Raw genomic sequence first — 21,347 nt, forward strand, 5'->3', positions numbered from 1 at the left:
ATAAGATGAGTTCAGATTTGTTTCTTTATTCGACCAAATCCGTACCCCTGCATTTGGGGAAATGAAAAAGCAGGGTTTGGTGCATCTACTGTCCCTCTTAACTTTGGGCATCTTGGCAGACTCTGGGTCCGATGCCCCTAATTTACAACACAGAATTCCCGTCTGTAGTAACAAATTTTTGTTTTTTCCAATTTTCATTGCATTTTACATGCAGCTTGCATTGTTGTTGTTTTAAACGCATACACAACATGTCTTGATGATTACCTTGATTTTAAAGCATGATTCTATTCACCCATCATTGTGTCTCACCAACTAAAAGTCATACATTATATTGCTGGTATAGTGCAAGCCTATGTGTCAGATTATAGAGAAATATTTGAAAGCCACTTGATATAAGAAAGTGCTTCTCTTCTGGTCACAGTGTCACTAGCTTTGTGAGAAAAACCACTGAGAAAATTGGAACCCTTCACATGAATCCTGATATCAGAATGCGGCAAGAGGTGAAGGAAGATGACCGACTCCTTGATGTGCCTGTCAATGACATGTCCCAACCAGAGGAGGAAAAGAACGAGTGAGTCCATTTAATTATTTTAGGGAGTCATGACTTGACATAACACATATATATTGTGAGATCATAAGACTGATTTCTTAAAGATTCAGTTATGGATTGTGTTATCTAGATAATCCTAAATGATCTCTCCAGTGCTCGTGAGGAGCATTTCTCGGCCACCAAAAAAAGTTATTAGGCTAAAGTACTTTTTATCTAATACAGTTTTACATGTAAAAAGAAGAATTCATTAATGTTCCTTTTTGCAGGGTAGACTCCCATCCGCCGTCCTGTGAGGAAGTCAGCCTGGGAGAGTTAAAACTGTCAACAGCCGCAGCTATGTAAGTGAGGTCTTATTGGGCTTTCTATCGAGGAACAGTCGTTGGTGAAGCATGATGAGATTCTTACATTGCCTTACATCAATAGGGTGATAACGACGTGACATTTCAAATCCTATTTAACTGTGTATCCATCCATGGAATAGCAAATAAAGTTACATAGGAAAGGGTCCAATACAATGCGACTCCAAGCCTTTATTAAAGGGGGAACTCCACAAAAACATAACTTAAGCTTTTTGAAAAGTAAACATAATTTCAAGCCAACTTTGCAATATACATCAATTAAAAATATGCAGACTTTTCATGATTTTTAATGGTTTCTGACAGTTCCCTAAGCCTAGCCCCCTGCTCTCCTCCTGATCTGTCTGACTACTTTGCTGAGCTGGCTGACTACTGTTACTTTGTATTAGCAGCCAACTGTCCTCAGCCTGCATCCTCTATACCCCACAATTCCCTGCACATGTGATTTCAATAAGGAAAGGAGCATCACAATGCAATGCATTGTGGGTTATATAGTTCCTGCATGCTGTCTGTAAGCTGTGGAGAAGTTGTTACAATTTGTAACATCAGTGTTTAGTTCATTCTTCCCTGTCAGGAACAAACAGAACTGTTAAACAGCTGGATTTCAGCATGAAAAGACATTTATTCATACTTTTTGAAGAAACGGGTAACTTTTATGGGTATATTAGGAGTTTCTGTGTTATGTGGGCCTCTTTATCAAATTTTGGAACCTGTTATCCAGAATGCTCGGGAGCTGGGGTTTTCTACATAAGGAATCTTTTCATAATTTGGATCTTCATACCTTTAAATCTACTAAAAAAAATGTCAACACAAATTAAACCCATTAGGGTTGTTTTGCCTCCAATATGGATTTATGCACCTTAGTTAAATGCACCTTCGTTACCATCAAGTATAGATACTGTTTTATTATTACTGAGAAAAAAGGAAATCATTTTTAAAAATATGACTTATTTGATTAAAATGGACTCTGCGGAAGGATTTACTGTAATTTGGAACTTTCTGTATAGCCGGTTTCCAGACAACAGATCCAATTTCTGTATATGATAATGTCCAAAATAATCTCATTATAATGTTGAATATGGAATTGTGATAATAAAGAACAGTTACCAAATCGATATCGATGACGTTCCCTATGTGTCTTCCATTTAAAAATGAGGTACAGCACATTCCCAGACGTTTATAGTAACTGCTCTTTTTCTTTCTGAATTCAGATCAAAAATCCAAGATCCTGAGGTTTTGTTTGACCCAGAGGCCATGGTAATAATCTTAAACACGTGGCTCCCGTACCTGGAAAAAGCTTTTAGTCCCCAGGCTGACCCCTCTGACCAAGATTCAGATGGTGAAGTGCCAACTACAAGCTCATCCTGTAATAATGAGGACGGAGAAGAAGGAGATTTCAGGCCAGAATTGGGGATGACAAAGGACGAGGGAAGAGCGCAGACTGACTTGACTAAAACGGAGCACCCTGTTATATTTCACGTGACTGCTCCATTTCCCATAGAGGAGTCTCTTCGTCGGGACCTGTCCAGCCTTGCCATGCTCTGTCTGGAATTCAAAGTTTTCACAGATGGAAAGGATCCATTGCCCTCAGATCTCGGTTCTTCTGCCTGCCACTTTATACAGAGTTACTTTTTCCTTTTAGACCTTAAGAGACTAAAACGTTGTATAGCTCTCCAGTACACTGACTGCCCAACAGTCTGGGATACCTACGTGCAAGGGCTGCAAGGTGGGTAGTGAAACTTGTATATATTTCCTGAAGTATGTCCTATAGCACACTCAGAAAACCCATTACTGTCCCAAAACCTATATTTCTATGCCACATACTTTAGCCATTCCTCATCTCTGAAAAATGAAAAGTATAAAACCATACAAGGTTTATATTCATTTTGCACGTGACACACATACACTTCAGTGCACAGGTATCTGCATTAGTGATGAGCGAATTTATTCGCCAGCCATGAATTCGGGGCGAAATTCCAAATTGCATCGTGTGTGAATTTTTTCGTGAAAATTCACAGCGGGAAAATTTGCTGAGAAAAAAATGCCCATAAGAAAAAACGCCCATTGACTTTAGGCATTTGGACAAAAAAAATCGCCAAAGAAAAAATTCCCATTGACTTTTAATGCATTTGGATCAAAAAAGTCACCACAAGAAAAAACGCCCATTGACTTTAATGCATTTGGACAAACAATACCCATTTACTTTTTGGAGCGTGAAAAATTGTACGTGTAACAATCTGTTGCGCGTAAAACGGCCAATTATTTCAATGCGTTTCACTCATCACTAATCTGTGTACCATATTAAGCAATGCATTAAAATGCTCTCAGTATTTATTCATGTCTGGTGATTAATATTAAAGGGGTTGTTTACCTTTAAATTGACTTTTGGTTTGATTTAGAGAGTGATATTCTGAGACAATTTGCAATTGGTTTTCATTTTTGATTATTTGTAGTTTGAGTTATTTGAGTTATTCTGGTTTTCATTTTTAATAAAATGTGGCTTTTGAGTTATTTGGCTTTTTATTCAGCAGCTCTCCAGTTTGCAATTTCAGCAATTTGGTTGCTAGGGTACAAATTACCCTAGCGACCATGCATTGATTTAAATAAGAGACTAGAATATGAATAGGAGAGGCCTGAATAAAAAGATGAGGAATAAAAAGTAGCAATAACAATACATTTGTAGCCCAACAAAGTAATTTTTAGATGGGGTCAGTGATCCCCATTTGAAAGCTGGAAAGAGAAGAAAAAGGAAAATTATTTAAAAAAGAAAAAAAAAAAATTGCTTAGAATCAGCCATTCGATAACATATTAAAAGTTAACTTAAAGGTGACCCACCACTTATAAGGAACACACTGCCTTTCTATGATTACATTGCTCTGTAGTAGTTAAATATTAAATCTTCCTATACTTCTGAGGTCACACTTTGAATTTTGTAACCCTTGAAACATCTCAACTTCATGTAATTAAAGCTTTACAAAGATCTGCTCTTACTACTTTCGGAACATAATATGTATATTTTATTTAAATCTATTTCTGTATCGAAAGGACTCGCTGGTGGAACCTTTTAGTCCTTCAGTATAGTCTGTGGAAGGCCCTGGCTGGTAGACATTGAGGCACTGCTGATCAATTAAGAACATTTCCAGATAATTATGTAATTTATGTTGACTTTTTCACCTATTTTCTATTAGATCTGACGAGTTCTACTCCAGTGGCTGGAGCAATAGCCAGTGAGGCTCTGGTGAGCGTGATCAAGTTATTAAGTGATGAAGAGCCGTGGGATAGTCCTCTGCTGCTCGCTCATGCCTGCAGGTATTTCTGGTGTTAAACATTTACTACTTTGTAAGCACATGATTAAAGGTATATTTGGAGATCAAGTTACTCTGAAAGTATACAATTTTTATTTTACATTAAAAATGATCCATTTAAAACCTGGTCGGCCAGGAACCAAACATATAACAACATAAATAAATAAAAGATTATTTTCAAATGATTCTGCAATTTACCGATTTTCATGGTTTCACGATTCACCCGGCACGATTTTGGTGTAAATTCACCAAGCAACTGCTTTATTAAGTCTTATAGAGGCGAAACACGTCGCAGTATCTAGGTGGTGTGTCACTCCCAAGGTTGGAACTACATTTTTGGTGAATTTACCCCAAAATCGGCAAGCTGCAACTGTGAAAATCAGTAAATTGCTGGGATTCGGTGTGAGCAAGTTCAGAGTTTTGCACTCCGCAGTTGAACGCACCGGCTGAGACACATCAGGCGTCATTTAGTATTTTCGGAAAGGGGTATCTGTAAAGTGGAGACATTATGAAAAGGCTATCGGATCCAACGCTAAGTGACCTGTCACTAAGTGATTGTGCCCAAATGTACCCTTGAGGAAGGACCGAAACGCAGGATCTGGTGAAATCAGTCCATTATTGGGGGGCACATATAGCTGAAAAGAGAGGGGGTGTGGTGGGCACCCCATTTAACCCCTTTGTAACCTTCTCTACATATATCTCCAAATAATAAGCCTGGCAACCCATTTGGGGAAATTACCTTTCTTGATTACCAAATTGGAGAACTATAACTTACACCATAATACTCCCAAGTTGAAGAACTATAATTCACACCAACTTTGCTCTTATAATTGTTGTCGTAAGACTGGGGGAATCACTCAATACAACCTAGGAGATTTTGGAAAATTCCTATTACTGTGATTTTTAAATAATTGACCTAACTGAATCATTTGGAAATAATCTTTTATGTATTTATATTGTTATATGTTTGGTTCCTGGCCGGCCAGGTTTTAAATGGATAATTTATAATGTAAAATAAAACTTGTATACTTTGAGTAACTTGGTCTCCAAATACACCTTTAATCATTTTCTTACTGTTTTGTTATCCTCAAAGGGTCATGGCACACAGGCAGATTCAGGGAGATTAGTTGCAGGCGACAAATCTCCTCTACTTTGGGGCGACTAATCTCCCTGAACTGCCTTCCCGCTGGCTAAAATGTAAATCGACGACAGGATGGCACTCTGAGCGATTCGTTTTCCAAAGTCACGTGAAGTTGCCTGACCAGTAAAGAGATTCTCCTTCGTGCCACATTACCTCAATCAATATTTACTACTTTGTGTGATGGATGTTTAATGGACTGGCAGAGGAAAGAGGAGCATTGGTTCCATATTGTCATTTCTAATTTTTTCATTTTTTTTCATTTTTTCTATCATTTTTACTTAGGATGTATGAGAAGTTTGGGGAAACCGCAGTCCGGTCTTTGATAAGGTTCTACCCTTCCATTCTGCCCCTGGATGTCATGCAGCTCTGCCGTGGAAATCAAAGGCACTTCCTTGCTTATCTGGACAGCCTTATTAAATCAAAACCAGTGGATCAAAGGTTTGTATTCAGATGGTTTTCCAGAGAAGGGTTTTTAAATTATTTGCAAAAAAACTGATGTCTTTCTGAATATTTTCTCTTCCCTTTCTCAGAACCTGCTCACAAATCTAGGTGTGCATCACAAACTCTACCTACTAAGGTGTCACCTAAAACTCTTCCCCATAATTATAAACAAGCCTCAGTGGTGCCACCAGAAACCATTTCTGTATTCTGTATGTATAAGTCAGTGATCCCCAACCAGTAGCTCGTGAGCAACATGTTGCAGGAGTTTATTTTTGAATTCCAGGCTTGGAGGCAAGTTTTGGTTGTATAAAACCAGGTGTTCTGCCAAACAGAGCCTCAATGTAGGTTGACAATCCACATAGGGCCTACCAAATGGCCAATCACAGCACTTCTTTGGCAACCCAAGAACATTTTTTTATTCTAGTGTTGCTCCCCAACTCCTTTTACTTCTGAATGTTGCTCATCGGTTCAAAAGGTTGGGTATCGCTAGTCCATGGAATAACATGGAATAACAATGAAAGCATCATACAGGACAGGGATTATGTCAAATCTGGCTCCATTTATTGTGACGTTGCCCAGAATTCTAGGGTGGCATTGAGCTGATCATAATAGGTGGTGACTGGCAACCCCTGTTGCCTGTTTTGCATTCTTTTGTGGCATATTTACTTTTGTAATTGACACCAGCCAAACTGCAAGTATTCTCTGTGCTCTAGGTCATCTCTGCTACAGTCGCTTGTTCAGCCAGAATCTCTCAAAATGGATTGGCTTTTGCTGGCTGTTTCCCATGATGCTCCACAAACCAGCAACACTTTGGATCCGGAAGGAAATCCCAAGTAGGACATCTGTATTTCTGTTGTATTATATCAAGACCTTGTTCATCACATAGACAGATCTGAATAATGGAGTGTTTAAAATAAAGATCTGAATAATGGAGTGTTTAAAATAAAGACAAAGATATGAAAAACATATTGATATGGCATTTATACAATATAAAATAAATAGAATGTATTACTAAGGGTGCAACCTGCTGGTTCTTTCTCATTAGTCTGATGCACTTTGCTTCTCCTCCAGGCCAAATTCTCATCTGTTTACCTGGGGTTATGGACCTTTAATTGATCTGTTAATAAAACTTCCGGCAGATTACGAAACAAAACAGAAGATGTCCACAGTCTGTAGGACCTTTGGGTAAAGTACAATATGTTCATATCAATTCCGATTCTGTATATAATCTGTTAAAATCACAGACGCACACACAGACGCACACACAGACGCACACACAGACGCACACACAGACGCACACACAGACGCACACACAGACGCACACACAGACGCACACACAGACGCACACACACGTTCTGTACTGTGGTGCCCAATATGGTGTAGCATTTGTAGCCTAATTCTTTGTTGAGCTTTAGTTCTTATTTCAGGCCGGTGTTCCTGTCTCAACATATTAACACATGGTTGCATTCTGAGTTCTGTTTATTTAATACAGTATTTACTCTTGTAGATACTGGCGGGGATATGTGTCTTTGTGTTTGGAGCTGGACAGAAGGACAGAAGCCCTGACAAACATTGTGTTCCTTGATGATCTGAGTCTTATCGATGAAGTCAGTGGTAAGTGACCTGACCTGCCATTAATACATTGATGATTGGGGTCTTTGGTTTAATGAATACGTTTTTAATGAGGATGGTGAATTAGCATATGGAATGGTGCATTGTGTATAATTGTGATGTGCACAACAGCGCACAGGTACTTTTATGCTGGAATTCTGGGGAAAAGCATTGTGGATAAAAACAAACCTGGAGATTTGCATCTGAAAATTGCATTTTCGCAATTGTACATGAGGCTGTTTATGTGAATATTTATTATATTCTAGTCTGTTACTGAACTATGATTTGCCTCCCTTAGGTGTCATACCAGAGACCATGGATGAATGGAAATTAATTCTTCAGCTAGCAAAAAGCCACGATTCTTATCCTCATTCTCACGATCACCACCAGCATCAAAATGGCACAGAGAATGGGAGTTCAGTAAGTAACGGGCACACGGACTGGCCTAACTGCATCACAGTGGAGAATGTGGCCCTCCTTCTGATGAAGGTGATAGGGACCGAGCGTGCCTGGCCATATCTGCAGGAATGGGGTGCGACTGAGAGCTTCTCTGACAGATACACCAAGGTTTGCGATATCATGAAAGTGGCTGAGAAAAGACAGAGGCAAGTCTGTGCTACTCCCATTTTCTTCCATCTCCTGTCTTGTCTTCTGTTTGATCCCTGACATTTTATACGTACTGGCAACAATTCCCTCTGATACTTCCCAACCCTAGGCTTCTCAAAACTGCAATAGGGGCCCCAGTGTAATGGGCACTTGTGGGGCAATTTGAGTGTTGGTGCTTTCTTGGATAAGCCTGAAGCTATAGGAGAGTGACTGTGTGTGTGTGTCCAGGCTCCCTCTTATTCATATACTGTAGACTTCACTCTGCGCTGGGAAAAACCTGGCAACTTATTGGCCCCTGTATGGTGCCTTCAGATTGGCCTGCCTGACTGCTATGTGTCTGCTACATCAGTCAGGCAGGTTTGAAAATTCAGTAGGATGAGGACCTCCTCAGGTGGCCAATCAAATAATGGAAATATCTGCTAATTCTTGCAGCCTCACCCCCTGAAAACCATGGGGCCCCCAGCTACTGCCTGGTTTGCTGTCAATCCTCTACTGCTCCCAAAAATGGGCATATGGATGGAGCACACTTATTATTTTGGCACACACTGGGGCTCATTTATTAATGCAGCGCATAAGTGGACGCAAAAGAGTTGTCTGCACCATCACGAGCACGATCGCTAATATATTTGCGTGATATTGCGCATAACACGGAGCTTTTGCAAAGGTTTTGTTTATGCACAAGATTGGCCATTTATGTCGCAAACTATGCTGTGTTTGTGAGGGGCGTGGCTGGGGGCGTGGCTGCATTGCGCTTGCGCTGCGGTCGTTGCAGATATGCATCTGTATATGCGCAAAACTGCACCCGGGCAATAGCACCACAACTGCCTCTTCGTGTAATAGTAACACTCTTCAAAATGCGCATTCCTGCCCAGCTGCGCTAATATATTCAGTATATTTTTGTGTTTCATGTTGCTTGAAAGAGAATTTTATATATGTGCGCAGGGCCATACTGCTAAACTGGGTTCTGGCAAATACACCAAATGGGGCTGCTGTTGTTCGGGATGTTTGTTAACTCAAAGTTGAACAACCCCTGTAAAGTGCAGATTAACCACGCCTTCCCCCAACATGTTTATATTAACCAAGGTTCCTTTGAGTACCAGGTAGGCTAAACACCTGTGCAACCAAACAAATATTAGCACAGACACAAACGCAGATGCTGCACATCGAGCGCAATATGCGCGATCTGTAACGCAACTAATTAAAGCAGCACATTCGTACATGCGCACAACTATTCCTTACCTTTGCGGTATCTGTGCGCACAATTTATTATAAGCATTGCGACAGCTGATATGCAGTTTCACGCGTTACATCCTGTCTGCGTCTACATTAGCGTACAAATCTGACTTTTAAGGTATCGTGCACTACTTTATTAAATACTCGCATTCACTGGGCAAATATCAGGCCTCTGTGCTCTTTTTTTGCGCTGCGTTAATAAATGAGCCCCACTGTCTCACCCTTTTCCCCAGATGCTACATTTTCATTTTCCTCTTGTTATTGCCAGAAATTCACTGTAGCTCGCTCATATATCAGGTAAATCTCATACTGAAAACCTAATAAAATTCTAAGGAATGACTGATGCAAGGCCTTCTTATAGATTTACTTACAGTATTTATAGTGTTCCTTGCAAGACTTAGAGTTAGTTAAAAAGTTACATTTATATACTGGGATGGAAATGGCCAGTCAAAAAAGGGCCATAGTTGCTGGGACACAGCCCCCAGTTCCAAGGGCACATAAGGAAAAAAGCAAAAAGAGTATCTCATAACTCATTATTGCCATAAAAAGCTACTTCTATTCAAAGTCATATTAAAATAATAATAAACATACAGACCCCATGGTATTCGACCTTACGCGTTTCATGCCCTCTGGTACTTAATCATAGGCTTTAATGGTACCAAATTGACCAACAGAGTTTAAAACCAAATATGTCCCTCCCATATAATTTTAGAACCAGAAATTGTTCAGAGCAAGATTATACATACATATTACTGTGGTTCTGTTCCTTAAGCTGCATGTAATCAGTATATATAATAACGTAAATACAAAAAACGAAGACAAAATTGTAAAATCCATTATCATTGCCCTATGATTAAATACCAGAGGGTATGAAATGCGTAAGACAGAATACCATGGGGTCTGTATGTTTGTTATTTTTTAATATGACTTTTTGAATAAAAGTAGTTTTTTATGGAAATGACTTATGGGATACTTTTTTTTTTTTTATTTTGTTTTTTTTTAGACTTGAAGGCACATTTATCTAAGGTCGAATTTCGAGTGAGTTTTTTTTTTTTTTTTTTTTTTTTAAACTCCCATGAATTCAACCAATCAAAATTTATGAATAAAATCTAATTTTCTCAGCTCGGACGTATTGAATCGATCCGAAAACTTGAATTGAATTCGATTTGAATTAGAAAAACTCAAATTGAATTCAAGAAATGTCCGGAAGGCTGCAAACCACCAAATTGATCCCTGGACATTTCCCATTGACTTATACAGTCATTTGGCAGGTTTAGGGCTCTTAAAGATGAGCGTTTTTAGCTGCGTTCTGGTTTCATTCGTTCAGCCGCAGGGGAGCGCAGGAGTAGACTCACACAGACGCATGTAAGTGCCGAACGCAAGTTGGGACACAGCATGTTGCATTTTTCCTGCGTTCGGCGCTTACATGCGTCTGTGTGAGTACAGCCCCATTGAAAAGAATTCAGTGTGTCTACTCCTGCTCTCCCCTGTGGCTGAACTCATGAAACTGGAACGCACTAAAAACACTCGTCTGTAAGAGCCCTTAAGGTGGCGAATAGTCGAATTCGAGTTCTTAAATGTCCAGAGTATGATAAATCTCGAAATTCGAATTAAAAATCTAGTTTGGATAATTGACAATCTGAATTTGAGCATTTTGAACATTCGAGAATTTGAATTTTCACTTCGACCCTTAATAAATCTGCCCCTTAGAATTAAATTCCAGCTAACTAACATCTGTATTTTTCCCACAGAGCACTGATCCAGTCTATGTTGGAGAGATGTGAGACGTTCCTGTGGTCACAGCAAGCATAATGGCACCTGCTCCTTCAGGACAACGGATAAAGCCTGATTGGAAGCAACCAATAAACCAGAGGAGTTCTGCTGTTGGTACCACTGTGTCAAGCTATTCCGCAACTAAAAACAGCTGGGATTGTGAACCATATTCCTATCTGTGAATTCCTCAGCTGAAGAAAACCCAAACATTAACTTCCCAAGGCAGGATCTTTGCAATCACAGTGCCCCACTCGTTGGCTCCGCAGTCTAATAGTAACATATACCCAGTTGCCATTGCTGCTGCCTGAACAATATGCAGTGACAGACGTGAGAAGATTATCAGTGTTCTGGAGCTGTATATCAATAAGTATAATATGCACATTGTGCTTCTTATGATTATAACTAGAGCATGAGTGTATTGTAAATACTGTGCCTTACATTTCTACAGGCCACATAGAATATACTATGGCCCTGCTAACTTTATCCTATGTGAGAACTATTCTGCCCACCTCTGTTCCCAAAGGAGCGCATTATGAACCCACTCTCCTGGGCACAAGTGCATTAATGAGTGACCCTGTAAAGCATTGCATTATGGGCATTGGAGCACAGTGATGTCCGAACAAATATGATTTGCGGCATCCAGAACAAGGTATTATGGAAAATAAACGTTTCCCTTTAAAGGGGTGCTTCTCCTTTACAATAACTTTTAGTATGGTGTAGAACATCCTGTTCGTAGCAACTCAGAAATTGGTCTTCATTATTTATTTTTTATAGTTTTCAAATGGTTTGTCTTCCACTTTTAAATGGGGAGGGGGTCACCGACCCCAGCAGTGTAAAAAAAAAACAACTGCTCCGTGAGCTTACAATTTTATTATTTTTATTACTTACCTTTTCTATTTTGTCCCATCCCTCTTCCTATTTCAGGCTTTCATTTAAACCGATACTTAGGTAAAAGAGACCCTAAAATGCCAAACTAGAGGGCCGCGGATCAAAGTTAAATAACTAAAAATAAAACCATGAAAACAAATTGCAACTTCTTTCAGAATGTTAATGTCTCTACATCATATTAAAAGTTAACTTAAAGGTGAACAACCCATTGATCCCTCAGACCTGTCTGTTACTTGAGCCATAAGAACAAATGTGTCTCGGCCTGCATGTGATATCTGCAGTGTTTCATGGAGTATAATACTTAATTCAATCATCTCTTGCTGTAAGGGATGGATATTCGTCGTTCTATCAGCTGTCCTTGAGGCATTGCCTTAATTTCCTTATAATATGATTTCAGAATGGAACATAAATGAACAGAAGAGAAGAAAAAGGTGTAGCCCCCACACTCGATCCATAACCAGGGCTGGATTTTTTTATATAGGAACCCAAGGGACTGATTGCAGCTTATACAGAAACCCTTGAGCCAGGCCCGGACTGGCAATCTGTGGGCTCTGGCAAATGCCAGAGGGGCGGCTGTAAGTTGCCATAGACAGTCACTATTTAGTGGGCTGGTGGAGGACTATTTGGGCCTCTGTGTACTTGGAATGCCAGGGCCTATTTTGACGACCAGACCTGCCCTGAGCGCCTCCCTGATCCAAGCTGCACCAGTACAATAGTTTGAGACCAGTGGTTATTCAGCAACAGCTGGGCGACTGCAGCTTGGGGAACCCTCCAACTAGGCCTTAAACAGGAATCCCCAACCTTTTGAACCCTGTGAGCAACATTCAGAAGTAAAAGGAGTTGGGGAGCAACACAAGCATGAAAAATGTTCTTGGGGTGCCAAATAAGGGCTGTGATTGGTCATTTAGTAGCCCTTATATGGCTTGTCTACCTACATTGAGTCTCTGTTTGGCAGTGCACCTGGTTTTTATGAAACCAAAACTTGCCTCCAAGCCTGGAATTTAAAAATAAGCTCCTGCTTTGAGGCCACTGGGAGCAACATCCAATGGGTTGGAGAACGACATGTTGCTCACGAGCTACTGGTTGGGGATCACTGCATTAAAGGATCAGTAAAATCAGTATTTCTATTAAAAAATGTGTTGGCGTAGAATGAAAAAACAAACCACAGATATATTAAACTTTTAAATCCATCATGCGGCGCTCTATTTCTCCTTACTGGCTATCTCCTATAAGGAAGGCAAGGAGGAGAAATCGAGTGCCGCATGATGGATCGCAAGTGGAGTTTCGGTAAATTATTTCTTAGTAAAGACTTTGCAATTTAAAAGTTTAATATGTCTGTGTTTTTTTCGTTCTACAAAAAAAATTTATGTTACTGGTCCTTTTACATTTGCTGAACTGCCAACACTCTCTTCATATAGTTAAGATCACCCCCCACACCCCGTGCCTCTATCTCCTCCCTCCCACAGTATATCAAGCATATGGTGGCCCTACTTGTTTGCCCATGGGAGCTGCTATATAGAAAATATGAAACAATTGAACAAGGGGACTGTATAGTTTATTTACAGAAGCAACTTTTTTTTTTTTTTTTTTTTTTTAGATGTATAATGAAGCATTAATAACATGTTGCACTTGAAATGTATAATAAACATATAAATATTCCCTATTGTCTTTTCTTACAAAAGGATTGTATGCATTTTTGTCCCAATAGTGGAAGGATACTGAGAGGCATCACTTTCTGTATTAGACTATTTAAAGGGATACTGTCATGGGAAAAAAATGTTTTTTTCAAAACGCATGAGTTAATAGTGCTGCTCCAGCAGAATTCTGCACTAAAATCCATTTCTCAAAAGAGCAAACAGATTTTTTTTTATATTTAATTTTGAAATCTGACATGGGGCTAGACATATTGTCAGTTTCCCAGGTGCCCCCAGTCAAGTGACTTGTGCTCTGATAAACTTCAGTCACTCTTTACTGCTGTAGATGTGGACCGTTTCAGAGCTCACCCGACTGCTGTGTCTTCCCCGCTGCTGCCCTCGTGAGACGCCGGCTACTCCATGCCGGTATGGTACTTGCGCAACTTGTTCTCTCGCATGTCGGGCGCTAGTTGGTAGAATAAAGCTGTGACACAATCTTCATAAAAAGTAATTGGCTTTATTATGGCTCACACTTCGTGGATTGTAACAAGCCAAAAGCAGACTCTGAGGAAGTGCCGGGATAACGGCAAGAAACGCGTCATACAGCACAGCATACCCACCGCTTGTTACAATCCACGAAGTGTGAAGCTGTAATAACTGATAAAAACCACAGAAATATGTTCAAACTTTCATAACTTGCCAAATTTTGTAAAACATGGTAATTAGGGGGTGTGGCCAGAAAATGGGCATGGTCAAAAAATTGGGTGTGGCAACTTTTTTGTCCCTCTTTTTATTTCCAAAATGTTGAGAGGTATGTCACCCCTCCTCCCCTCCCCTCCCCAGCAGCCTAACAACAGAGCAATTTGAAGGTAACGAGATAGCAGCTCCCTAACACAAAATAATAGCTGCCTGGTAGATCTGAGAACAGCACTCAATAGTAAAATCCAGGTCCCACTGAGACACATTCAGTTACATTGAGTAGGAGAAACAACAGCCTGCCAGAAAGCAGTTCCACCCTAAAGTGCTGGCTCTTTCTGAAAGCACATGACCAGGCAAAATGACCTGAGATGCACCTACACACCAATATTACAACTAAAAAAAATACACTTGCTGGTTCAGGAATGAAATTTTATATTATAGAGTGAATTATTTGCAGTGTAAACAGTGTAATTTAGAAATAAAAACGACATCATAAAAATCATGACAGAATCCCTTTAAGCTATTCCAGTACTCCGAGCAAGTGACGTAACTAGCAGTCACTGCCCCCCACAAAAACCATTTGGAGGGGCCTGGCGCACACAGCAACCCTTTGCCCCCCCCATTTCACACACTGTCCCCCAGACCCCCCCCCAAGACTACAGGGTCTTTAGTTCCACAACTGTAGATACTCACTGCGTGCTGTAAAGTCCTAACTAATTGTGGATTTTGTCCCTGGGTGACTGGGTTCTGTGCTCAGTTTTAGGTAGGGATACGCTGAATCCATAATATTCGGATTTGGCTGAATACTCCACAAAAGAGTTAAATCGGAGCCCTAATATGCATTTTCACATTTGATTTAAAAAATTGCATGTGAATGAATTTGTCACTTTTCGTTGTTCGGAGATTTAAAGTCACGTGACATCAAGGATCTGGATTTGGCAGAGCCAGGCACTCACAGTTTGCCTGAATTTAAATTCTACAAAATTACTGGGGGTTTTGCCTAATCCTGAGCCAAATCCTGGATTTGGTGCATCCCTACCTCCCGGCGAAGACTTTCATGTTAATTCCCTGCGGCCTTGGACAAATCACAAAGCACTTAAATGAGAGGATGAGAAAATAGCTGGATTATAGTGCAAGCACTTTATTGCATTAATGCCTGAATCATGTCGTGAGCAGCAATAAAACATATAATCCTGCCATTTGAAGTACTGGTGCCTGGCTGGAGGTATTGAGAGACTACAGAACCTTAGAGCACGTGTATGTCTGCAAGTGCAGTGAAAAATGTGACACTTCAAATTCAATCAGCATCTTCCCCCCCCCTCCCACAATGCAGCATTTTCCCCCAGAATTCATGCTTCATTGCTGTGGCAAAGGGAGGGACCCTCCAGACCAGGCCAGACGGTAGCTCCAAGGTTCCCCTGTGTCCCCCAGCAAAGCTCAATTCGGAGAACCCACATACATAAGTGGGTCTATGTGCTGGGACTGCTGGGAAAGTGCGGGGAGAGCAACTACACTTGTCTGGGCTATAAATTGTATGTCTGCTGGGATATTGAGTGATTGAGATCTCTATTCTTTTAAATTATTGTAATTATTAATTAAAATAAATTAATTAAAACCATTGGGCAGTATCACAGCACAAGATGATCCACTGGCAGATAAAGTTAGATGTGAAATGATAATGCACACCATAATAGAAACTACTGGTATAGTAATCACAAAGGAACACTAGGTGGCGCCATGAGAGATGCCTCACATTATACTGCTCAATTACCATTGGCATCAGGGATGTGTTTCAACCAAAATGTAACTTTTCTCCCCAGAAACGTAGCGTGATTGCATCCAGAGAAGAATGTTTGTGCCGGACTCCAGAGGAGGAACATGCAGTGCTGTTTTATGCCAGTTCAAGGCAGGTGCAACTGTGTTACCTGGATGTCTCTATAAATGGCTTCTTCAGCTCCAGTCTTTGGTAAAGAATTCCTAAAAGAAATGCATGTTCTGGATCCTGTGTATATCAACAATGATATGTAAAAGGGCAGCCAAGTTTGGGAGTTTTACTTTGAAAGCAGCAAGTAAGTTGCAGGTAAAACCTAGTCCCTTTGTAAAATGTATAATGAAGCAATAGAATTCTTAATGAATCAGATGAAAATTGAGCATAGGACTGGCCAGATATGGGATGACTTTGACGTAGTTGGCCAGCTTAAATATATTACAATATATGGACAAACAATCCCTGTTTTGTTTAAAGGGTAAGGCATTTTTCAGTAGCAGTATGCACAAAATGTCTCTGTCTTAAATATATTGATAATGGGTAATGGGACTCTTATATTTGTCTATATCAATAATGATATGTAACCAACATGCGCAGAGAAGTGGTCGCTCTCAGCATTTACTGATTTATGTGTGGCCTTTTCCGAAGGAAAAACAGGATACTTTAGGGCCCGTCTAATTTATTTAAATTATACCAAAAACTTTCCATTAATATGATAATTCACATTGGGAGAGTTTGGAGGAATTTGTCCTAGATTTAGGAGACGGGGGTGCCAGAGTGGGGGTTGCAGCTGGGGTGATGGGGCTGTGGGGGGCCCTGATGTGGAAGCCTGGTGGGCCCTGGCCCTCAGTCAACTGCTCGTTAAATGCCGGCCCAGTTGCTGACCATAGTAACATAGTAAGTTAGGTTGAAAAAAGACACACGTCCATCAAGGTCAACCTTTTAAAGGAGAACTAAAGCTTAACTTAAGAAGTAGCTACAAATGTTTTACATTATGTTTTGGGCTTCTGTACCAGCTTGGGTTGCCACCTGGCTGGTATTTTACTGGCCTGGCCGGTAATGATGGTTGGTCCCAATGTTATTAATAGGGAAAAAAGATAAATATATAGGAAGGCTGGTATTTTTTTCTGGAAAAGGTGGCAACCCTAGTACCAGCCCAAGGCAACCACAGCCCTTTAGCTGTAAAGATCTGTGTCTCCAAAGATGCCCCAGTAGCTCCCCATCTTCTTTTCTGCTGATTCACTGCACATGCTCTGTGCTGCTGTCACTTACTGAGCTTAGGGACCCACTCACAATATACAGTACACATAGAATAGAAATGTCACAATATAAGACTGATTAGTAATTAATACAGATAATTACTACATGGCAGCACAGAAACCAGTGCAATTAGCATCAGAATTTAATAATCAGCCTTTTAACATCAGCTTATATTACAGACAAACCTAATTTTCTGCTGGATAATTAGTGACGACCCCTAAGCTTAGCTTCTCAACAGCTGCTCAGAGCCCACTGAGCATGTGAGTGTCACAGATACTTTCCAAGATGGTGACCCCCTGTGACAAGTCTGAAGTCCTGGATCATTGCTGCTATTGACAAGCTCAAACTTTAGGCCGGTGCAATAAGTTCTGTATATAAAATATGGCATTTTTAGCCATATTCATTTTTAGGCTTTAGTTCTCCTTTAAAGCTGGCCATAGACGCAAAGATCCTCGATTCGTACGATTTCGGAACGTGTGCGGAGAGTCCCGACATTTTTCGTCCGGCGGAGATCGGTCGTTTGGTCGATCGGACAGGTTAGAAAATTTCTGTCGGCTGCTGATAATATCTCTGCGTGTATTGCCGATCGTATGATTTTCAGTGGGAGACTGTCACTGAATGGTTAGTGGCAGGTCGGGAGATGGGAAAGTCCGATTGTACATTACATAGTTAAATTGGGTTGAAAAAAGACAAAGTCCATCAAGTTCAACCCCTCCAAATGAAAACCCAGCATCCCTACACACACCCCTCCCTACTTTTAATTAAAATTCTATATACCCATACCTATATTAACTATAGAGTTTAGTATCACAATAGCCTTTAATATTATGTCTGTCCAAAAAATCATCCAAGCCATTCTTAAAGGCATTAACTGAATCAGCCATCACAACATCACCCGGCAGTGCATTCCACAACCTCACTGTCCTGACTGTGAAGAACCCTCTACGTTGCTTCAAATGAAAGTTCTTTTCTTCTAGTCTAAAGGGGTGGCCTCTGGTACGGTGATCCACTTTATGGGTAAAAAGGTCCCCTGCCATTTGTCTATAATGTCCTCTAATGTACTTGTAAAGTGTAATCATGTCCCCTCGCAAGCGCCTTTTTTCCAGAGAAAACAACCCCAACCTTGACAGTCTACCCTCATAATTTAAGTCTTCCGTCCCTCTAACCAATTTAGTTGCACTTAGTCTCTGCACTCTCTCCAGCTCATTTATATCCCTCTTAAGGACTGGAGTCCAAAACTGAACTGCATACTCCAGATGAGGCCTTACCAGGGACCTATAAAGAGGCATAATTATGTTTTCATCCCTTGAGTTAATGCCCTTTTTTATGCAAGACAGAACTTTATTTGCTTTAGTAGCCACAGAATGACACTGCCCAGAATTAGACAACGTGTTATCTACAAAGACCCCTAGATCCTTTTCATTTAAGGAAACTCCCAACACATTGCCATTTAGTGTATAACTTGCATTTATATTATTTTTGCCAAAGTGCATAACCTTGCATTTATCAACATTGAACCTCATTTTCCAGTTTGCTGCCCAGTTTTCCAGTTTAGACAGATCACTTTGCAAAGTGGCAACATCCTGCATGGAACCTATAGTTCTGCACAATTTAGTATCATCTGCAAAAATAGAAACAGTACTTTCAATGCCCACCTCCAGGTCATTAATAAACAAGTTGAAAAGCAAGGGACCTAGTACAGAGCCCTGCGGTACTCCACTAACAACACTGGTCCAATTAGAAAATGTTCCATTTACCACCACTCTTTGTAGTCTATCTTTTAGCCAGTTCGCTATCCAGGTACAAATACTATGTTCCAGGCCAACATTCCTTAATTTAACCAGTAACCTTTTGTGTGGCACTGTATCAAATGCTTTAGCAAAGTCTAAGTAAATCACATCCACTGCCATCCCAGAATCGAGGTCTCTACTTACATTCTCGTAAAAAGAAATTAAGTTAGTCTGGCAAGATCTATTACGCATAAAACCATGCTGGCACAAACTCATAGTATTATGATTTGCTATGAAGTCCAGTATCTTATCCTTTATTAACCCTTCGAAAAGCTTTCCTAATACTGACGTCAGACTAACTGGCCTATAGTTTTGAGGCTGAGAACGGGATCCTTTTTTGAATAGAGGCACCACATTAGCAATTCGCCAGTCTCTTGGCACAATACCAGATCTCAATGAATCCTGAAAAATTAAGTAAAGAGGTTTGGCAATCACAGAGCTAAGCTCGCTAATTACCCTGGGATGAATACCATCTGGCCCTGGACCTTTGTTAATCTTAACCTGTTCAAGTCTCTTTTGAATTTCTTCTTGTGTGAACCATGCATCATTAGTTGTATTACTAGAATTGGGAGTGTTAAGAAGGAAACCTTCACTTACTGGTTCTTCATTTGTGTAAACAGATGAAAAATACGAGTTCAGAATCTGCGCTTTTATTTTGTTTTCATCAACCAGCTGATCCCCCTCTGATAGTAAGGGTCCCACCCCTTCCTGCTTCATTTTTTTACTATTGACATATTTAAAAAATAATTTGGGATTTTTTTTACTGCTTGCTGCAATATCCTTTTCTATAGCAATTTTAGCTTGCCTTATAGCTTCTTTGCATGATTTATTGGCCTCCTTGTACCTTATAAATGTTTCGGCTGTACCAGCTAACTTGAAAGCCTTAAAAGCACGTCTTTTCTTACCCACCTCAACACCAACGCTTCTATTGAACCAAAAAGGTTTTGCTTTGCAACGACGTTCCTTGCTTACAAGTGGAATATACTGACAAGTATATTTATTAAGCAGCATTTTAAAGACTTCCCATTTTTGTTCTGTGTTTAACCCTGTGAAAAGCATTTCCCACTTAATATGTTGCAGAGATGCCCTTATACTGTCAAAGTTTGCACGTCTGAAATTTAGTGTTTTAGTTACTCCCTTATAGAATTGCTTCTGCAACAGAATCTCAAAGGAGACCATGTTATGATCACTATTCCCTAAAATTGATTCGTACGATTGGATCTTTGCGTCTGTGGCCAGCTTAAATCTTTATTTAACCTGCCTAACTGCCAGTTGATCCAGAGGAAGGCAAAAAAAAACCCATCTGAAGCCTCTCCAATTTGCCTCAGAGGGGAAAAAATTAGTGATGGGCGAATTTATTCGCCAGGCGCGAATTCGCGGCGAATTTGCGCGATTCGCGTCCAGCGAATAAATTCGCGAAACGCCCGCAAAAATTCGCCGAAAAAATTTGCCGGCGTCAAAAAAAATTTTCCGAAAAACGGACGCCGGCGTCATAAACGGGTGCCAGCGTCAAAAACGGGCGCCGGCGTAGAAAAAACGGGCGCCGGCGTCAAAAACGAGACGCCGGCGCCGTTTCGCGAATTTTTCGCCATTTCGCGCGAAATTCGCGAATTTTTCGGCGAAGCGAAACGGCGCAAATTCGCCCATCACTGGAAAAAATTCCTTCCTGACTCCAAAATGGCAATCGGACCAGTCCCTGGATCAACTTGTACTATGAGCTATTTCCCATAACCCTGTATTCCCTCACTTGCTAAAAAGACCTTCTGGATCATATGAGGGTCCCCACCCAGTGACATCATATTTATTCTTGGCAAGTGCATTTACTTTGTAACGAGTAGGAGCTTTAGTCACACGTTTATGGAAACTAATTGATAAGACAGTGTAGCAATATCAAGCTAAACCTCATATGGTGGCTGTTAGGGTAAGGGCACACTGGGTGATTCGGGGAGATTTAGTCACCTGGCGACAAATCGCAGCGACTTTGCGGCAACCAATCTCCCTGAACGCCTTCCCTCACTCTGCGCTGGCTAAAATGAAAAATTGCCGGCGCTAATCACACGCGGCGATTCAAGCGATTTCGGAAAACGAAAGACCGGTGATTTTTCATTTTAGCCAGGCGCAGAGTGAGGGAAGGCGCTCATGTGCCACCAGGAAATTCATATAGAAAATATCTTGTTCTCTGCTTTGAAGCCTGTTTTATATTGTGGCAGTCCAACTGGATGAAAGGGGGTAATGTAGTAAAAGGTGAAAAGTTTGCTCCAAGTCTAGTAATGCACAGCAGCCAATCAGCAG

At 40.6% G+C, this 21,347-nt stretch overlaps 1 protein-coding gene across 6 annotated transcripts in view; it reads left to right on the plus strand.

Moving 5' to 3' along the window:
• hps5.L (Hermansky-Pudlak syndrome 5 L homeolog) overlaps nt 1-11,931 on the plus strand; it is a 35,030-nt gene extending 23,099 nt beyond the window's left edge. For all 6 annotated transcript variants that reach the window (XM_041569220.1, XM_018265895.2, XM_041569208.1 and 3 more), the window contains 10 exons: nt 422-571; nt 817-888; nt 2,118-2,632; nt 4,095-4,215; nt 5,635-5,790; nt 6,507-6,626; nt 6,865-6,978; nt 7,301-7,407; nt 7,703-8,009; nt 10,995-11,931. In XM_041569220.1, the coding sequence (XP_041425154.1) occupies nt 422-571; nt 817-888; nt 2,118-2,632; nt 4,095-4,215; nt 5,635-5,790; nt 6,507-6,626; nt 6,865-6,978; nt 7,301-7,407; nt 7,703-8,009; nt 10,995-11,055 (1,723 nt within the window). In that variant the 3' untranslated portion in view covers nt 11,056-11,931. The remainder of the gene's footprint in view (nt 1-421; nt 572-816; nt 889-2,117; nt 2,633-4,094; nt 4,216-5,634; nt 5,791-6,506; nt 6,627-6,864; nt 6,979-7,300; nt 7,408-7,702; nt 8,010-10,994) is intronic.
• Nucleotides 11,932-21,347: the final 9,416 nt, after the last annotated feature.

This window comes from Xenopus laevis, chromosome 1L (genome assembly GCF_017654675.1).
Source record: "Xenopus laevis strain J_2021 chromosome 1L, Xenopus_laevis_v10.1, whole genome shotgun sequence".
Lineage (NCBI taxonomy): Eukaryota > Metazoa > Chordata > Amphibia > Anura > Pipidae > Xenopus > Xenopus laevis.